At 46.2% G+C, this 6,249-nt stretch overlaps 1 protein-coding gene across 1 annotated transcript in view; it reads left to right on the forward strand.

The window, feature by feature from the left end:
* The window catches only part of ITPKB (inositol-trisphosphate 3-kinase B), a 104,589-nt gene extending 98,611 nt beyond the window's left edge, over positions 1-5,978 (forward strand). Inside the window, exons 6-8 of the mRNA XM_077813669.1 lie at positions 471-572; positions 1,914-1,985; positions 5,323-5,978. Of these exons, the coding sequence (XP_077669795.1) occupies positions 471-572; positions 1,914-1,985; positions 5,323-5,538 (390 nt within the window). The 3' untranslated portion in view covers positions 5,539-5,978. The remainder of the gene's footprint in view (positions 1-470; positions 573-1,913; positions 1,986-5,322) is intronic.
* The last annotated feature ends 271 nt before the right edge of the window (positions 5,979-6,249 follow it).

Raw genomic sequence — 6,249 nt, forward strand, 5'->3', positions numbered from 1 at the left:
TGGGCAATACTGAAGTTGGCTGCAAGAGCTGAATGGCAGGTCAGTCTATCTTCTGACATCTTCAGTAAGGCAAATAGCCACTGCATCTGACCCTCCATAAGCAGAGGACTGTCACCCCCTAGAGAATAGAGCACTAGACTGGAACTCGGGAGACCTGGGTTCAAATCCTGGCTCTGTCACTGGCCCTGCTGTGTGACTTCTCAGTACCTCTGTTTTCCCATCTGTAAAATAGGGATAGTGATATTACTTCCTGCTGTAAAGCACTTTGAGCTGAAAAGCACTATGGAAGAGTAGGTATTATTTATTATTATTTCATGGCACTTACTTGAATCTTGGCCACCTGTCCCCTTGCCCTCAAGGAGGCCAGTCTGCATTCTGGTTCATGACATGCCCAGCAGCATTTCAAACATAAGTCACCTCTAACTGCCCGCTCTCATGACAATGTGTCTGGATTTCTCTCCCTTTTTAAGAAAGAAGATGGCTCAGTGAACCGGGATTTCAAGAAGACAAGAACAAAGGAACAGGTCACAGAGGCCTTCAGAGAATTCACTAAAGGAAACCGTAACATTTTGGTGAGTCAGCAGTTGCATTAGGACGACATTGCCCAAATGCCTGCCAGGTGCGAGGATGGGCTCCTTCCTCCTCTAGACTCTTGCCTTGCTGGTGCATTGCCTAATGTCAAGGACCACAGAATTAACCTTGCTGCTGCTGTGCCGAGCCTATTGGAAAATAGCACCAAAAGGGCAAAGTAGAGACCACTTCCTAGCCTGGAGATGGTGCAGGGGTAAGCAGAGGCTAGGAGAGAACACGCTGTTCGCTGTAATGGCGACACTCAGACTTCGCGCTAGGCAACTGATTATATCAGGCAGCTAGTAGGATTACGAAACCATCCACTGCTGGAGGACAGACGCGGAAGGGTAGGCTTGGTCGGCTAAACCAGGGGAGGGGAAGTCTGCTGTAGAGATGGAGAAGAGGCTGCAGGCTCCCATCAGTACTGGCTGGGGCTGGTGAAGAAAGACCGGACCTTTCCATTTGTTCTCTTACCTCTGATCTCTGGATGCTTGGCTGGAGAAGATTTCCTTCCTATACTGTGGGCTGCCTCATAATGCAGGCTGTAAGGGTGCCCAGTGTCCCAGCCATCCAGGGGCGCTGGGGGGGGGGGGGGGGGAGGGGAGGGGAACATCTTGTCTGTAGCCATCCCTCTCCTGGGCCTGAGCGCTGCAAACCCATGTATCCTCCACATGCCAAATGGTGCTGCTGCGCATTGCTAGGTGAACTAGCTGGTTAGCTATAAATGTTTTACATAGACTGGGTGAAATATGCAATTTGATAAACTAGCTCCGTTTTAGGCCCTACCATATAAAGCCTACTAGCGAATGACTCTAAATGACCTGACTCTTAGCACTGCCAATTTCATACCTGCCTGTTTACTTTGATGTTAGCTAACTGGGGTTTATTCTCGGTTCTGTAAATGACGCTGCCCAGCTCTGGTTTGGCCAAATTGCTCCTATGTACGCAGACTGACTTGGGAGTCCTTTCAAACCACTTTGACACTGTTTAAGGCTAGGGCTAATGAGAGGTGAATCTAATCAGTCAAACTGCTAACCTCCTGAAGTCCACCCCTCTGCAACCTCCCACCAGAGCCAGAGTTTGAGCAGTTGATTTGACTCCTCTTAGAAGAGGGGCTGGAAGCACAGTTAGCCAGTACTGTATGTATTTGAATATTTATAATTTAGCCTGCTTTTTGGATTAGACCAGGAACATTGGTGTGATTAGCAAGGGGATTTTGAAGGATTCCAGAAATTCGCTAGGTTACTAGTCTAACACACCCCTCTCTAAGTCTTACCAATGGCCTGCTTGAAAAGACTGGAATTCGCAGTAGTGCTTATAGCTTATTTTCTTTATCATTCCAGAACGGTTACCTTAATCGGTTGAAGGGGATCCGTGAAACCCTGGAGACATCGCCATTCTTTAAATGCCATGAGGTAAAACTTGCCTTTCTCCCTTGAGATGATGCTTAGCTAGATCTGTCTCTATGTGTACTGTGTAGTTTCTGTCCAAGAAAGGGATATAGTCAATATTAGAACTCATACATTTCTAAAACTTGAGTTTATTCTCAAATGTGTATTTTCATAGGTTTGTCTGCTTAGTACCTGCAGGGAGATCATATGACTTACGACTTTGATATAACCTTGTCACATCTGACACTAAGTGACAGCTATCTTTAAATTGTATGACCATCAATTTTTATTAGTCCAGGAGCTCATGTTTAAACGTTTGTTCAGAATGCTTATGCTTATATATGACTTCAGGAATATTTCTAGCTATTCTATCATATATATATGTACTAAAGTCTACATAAGTGCAAATTCCAGATAATGGTTGGCATCCATCATCATGAGCTATTCAAACATGCTTCCAGATACTCTCCAGCATCCTTTGAGGTATCTCAAAACAGCACTTATAGAGCTTGCTGGGAAGAGCTGGTCAGGGATCTTCTGTCAGAATTACTTTCTGTCAGAAAATAGTTTCCATATTTTTCCCTACATGTTTTTGTGCCTAAATCACAGGTCTCAGGGCAATTGAAATGTTGAAATTACTCGAAACAAAGGATTTTGGGTCAGTTCAACAAACCAAAATTAAACATTTAGATTGCAGCAATGTCAGGGTTGGGGGGAGGAGGGGTTGTTTTGTTTTTCGAGCCAATGTTGAAACAAAGCATTTTGACATTTCCAAATGGAAATCTTTTGGAATTTCCATTCCACAGGAAACTTCAAAATAACAACTTTTCAGTCTGGTTTGGGACTAAAATAAATATTGAAAAGTCAGCATTTTCCATGGGATAGAAACTCCGAATTTTGCTGAGTTCTGTTGCTGGGGTTCTCCTCTGGAGAGTGGGAAGAGCAGGCTTTTTCAGAACTCAGTTACCAAAGAGATGAGAATGAAGCAGTTATGCAGGAGTAATTTCTTTAAAGCGAAACTGGTCCTTCAGGGCAAAGGGGGGCTATCAGAGTGGAAAGGAGTGCTTCCGACGTGCATTCATTCCCAGACCTGTCTGTCTCTGGGAAAGCTCCAATGCACTGAGGGAGAAAGCCTCCTCACAAATGTAAATTTATAACAACTTGTGCAAACGCTACATGCTTCCATTTAAAAACTTTTTTTCTATAGGCAGACCTAAAATGGGTGATGCTTCAAACACGGTAGCACTTCTGTTTTGAAATGCTGACATTGGTTGAATTCTTCTAGAGCTACATCACTATTCTTTCCTGGGGACTGCTTCAGGGGACGGGCTAGGCTCCAGCACTTCCCCCATGCTGTCTTGAACTGGTGATTAACATGGAACATCTTCTGACCAGTCTGGTGACTGGTCAGATGGTCTTGTTAGTCTAATTTCTCCTGTTAGGATCCCTTCCAGCTAACAAATTGCTCTTCAGTCCCTTTCATGGTTCAAGAACGGCTTCCTACAATTGGCTGAGTCTTTCTCTGCTAGCTTCCAAGTCTCATCTGCATTCCTAGGCCCTTATTCGAGGGGCTAGCTGAAGTGCCCACTTTCGCTGCTCCTGTAGGGGTTGCGCTAACCGTTGCTACCATGAATAGCAATAGTGCAAATCAGTATAGAGTCCATCAAACTACTGTACCTGGGAGACATTATTATGGCCCTGACTCTGTAAAAGGCTTCTGTGTGGGAAGCTTACTTGAGTGTTTTCCTGAATTGAGGCCTATGCGCTGACTGAATTCTTTTTTAACTGGGGAAGCAGAAGCTATGTGAGGCAAAACTATGCAGTGAGGATTATGAAATGTGATCCAGGCATCCATGTGCACAACTGAAACACAGTATTGATGCAAAGACTGACTCAAACCCAGCACCGGGTAAGAACCTTGGGGAACACCTTAGGCAGGCCAGGCAGTGGGATCTGAAAGTCCGCATACCTGGGCTGTCTTGGCCCAGCAGGGGAAGCAAATATCACAGGCTCTTCAGAGGCGCTGAGCACCCACAGCTCCCACTGGAGTCAGTGAGCTCTGTGGATATTCAGCACCGGGCCAAACTGGAAATAAGGCCAGGTATTAAAGGAAGGAGAAGTGCAAAGGGGGCCCTTCTCTGCATGAGTTTGTGTGAGCTCTGTTCCACCTTCTCCTTGGCTGTCCTGGTAGGGATTCCTCCAGGAGGGGAAGCTGCAGCAGAAGGATTACCTTCTTCAGGAAAGCTTTCTTAAAGTAATACACAGCCAAACTCTACACACGGATGCCCTCCCAAACGCTTGTTGGATTCAGTGGGAGAGGTGCATGTGCACGCACTGGGGACGGACAGGGTGTCATTGTCTACAGGCTTATCACAGTGTGAAACAGCCCCTTGTAGTGGTGGCAGCAGCTCACGGAAGGGATGGCTGTTACCCTACTGTCCTGTCACCTCCTGGTAGACTGACAGGGGCCATGAGCCTTGGTGAAACCTATCCCAGGCTCTCTTCTGAGTGTTACTGGATGAAGCATCAGCCAGGGAGGGAACATTTTGTCTGTGTGTAACTTGTATTCAAGAATTTAAGCACAATTGCTGAGGCAGTGTTTGTATAGCAAAGGATGCAGACCCAGTGAGTGTAGCTTAATTCCAGGCATTGATCATCCATAAGGAACTTGGCTTGTGAAGAGCTTTATTCTAAATGCTGATGCAAAGGGCTTGGCTATGCAGGGACACCCCAAAATTAAGACAGATCAAATGCAAGTATGACGTTAATGGGTGTAAGTGAAGGCACATGAATTCCTGAGCAGATGCTCTCGTTTAAAGTGGCCTACGTTTGCTGTATCTTTATCCTCCTTTGAAGACTCTAGAAATAGGAGGATTAAGGTCCAGTAAGGCCACTTTACTTCTGAATGGCAGCGTTCACTCAGTGCTTTTATGTGCTTTAACTGATGTTCATTAACTTCATACCTTTAGTCTTAACTTTCCTGAGGGTCCCCATGAAGACAAGCCCTATGTCTTCCCACTCCCTCCCCCTACCCCCCCGAACCTCCACTTGGCTTCTGAAGTTTGCAGCTGCAATTTTATATGCCCAAAGTTTCATGCTCCTCTCTTCGGCAAAGCTCCTTGCATGCACAAAATCCGTGCCTTGTGAGTAAATCAGGGAGTTTAGATGTTTGATTTGCATGTGCAAATGCAGCTGGTGTGCACAAATCCAAGTTTTTGCACATGCAAAAACTGGAGCGTAAAATATTGCAGGTGCAATTTTAGATAATGGGAGTGGGACCGCAAAAGCAGCTATACCCTGACTGGCATATGTGTCTGTCTAAAACTGGAAGCATGACTACTGGGGTCTTTTCTCTCTGCAGGTAATTGGGAGCTCCCTCCTCTTCATTCACGACCAAAAGGAACAGGCCAAAGTCTGGATGATCGACTTCGGGAAAACCACACCACTGCCAGAGGGACAATTCCTCCAGCACAACGTGCCATGGGTGGAAGGGAACAGAGAGGATGGCTACCTCTGGGGGCTGGACAACCTCATTAAGATCCTAATGGAACTGTCACAGAGCGAGGACCTGCATTAAAGCCATATGTCCAATTCCACCACTACCCAGCATCCCGCCCCTCAAACTGACTCTTCTGAACTGCACTACAAGACACTTTCCAGCCCCCCGCCCATGTTAAAGCTATCACTTCCCTATTTAAGGTGGTTTTTAGTTTTTGTACATATGTAGATCGCCTGCCAGAACAAACGCTGAACTTGAAGCCTTGGCTTTGCTCAGTAGATGGGAGCAGATCGTGTTGCTCATCGCGGGTGCCTGAGCAGCAAGCAGCTGTGGTCTGGTTGGCTAGGCGAACGCATGCTCTTTCCATAGCATTTCTGGTTCTTAGTCCATCTCTCTTTAACAAGAACTTATGTAGTGAGCAGTTGTGCAGCTGACATGCCCTCCAGTTGAACGAAGATGGTGTCCGAACCCTGAGTTATGTTGCTCCTGAACTGTGTAATTAAAGCCCTTCCAGCTAAGCGAATGACAGAACGTATTCATCTGTGAGGAGCATCTGCCCTCTAGTGGCTGGTGCTGGTAACACACCATCCTCCAAGCCGGCAAGACTCCATAGCTTTTAGATTGCCATTTTAAGTGTTCTGGAGAAGGTGAAGGCAGGGACACCAGGTTGGGAGAGGTTTAGTTACATTTAATAACATCCTTCGTCCTAGGAAGCTAGAGGTGTAGACTCCTTAGGAGATCTAGGTTTCTCTCTCTCTCTCTTCGAGCAACCTTGTTACCCACTTGTGA

This window comes from Eretmochelys imbricata, chromosome 3, assembly GCF_965152235.1.
Source record: "Eretmochelys imbricata isolate rEreImb1 chromosome 3, rEreImb1.hap1, whole genome shotgun sequence".
NCBI lineage: Eukaryota > Metazoa > Chordata > Testudines > Cheloniidae > Eretmochelys > Eretmochelys imbricata.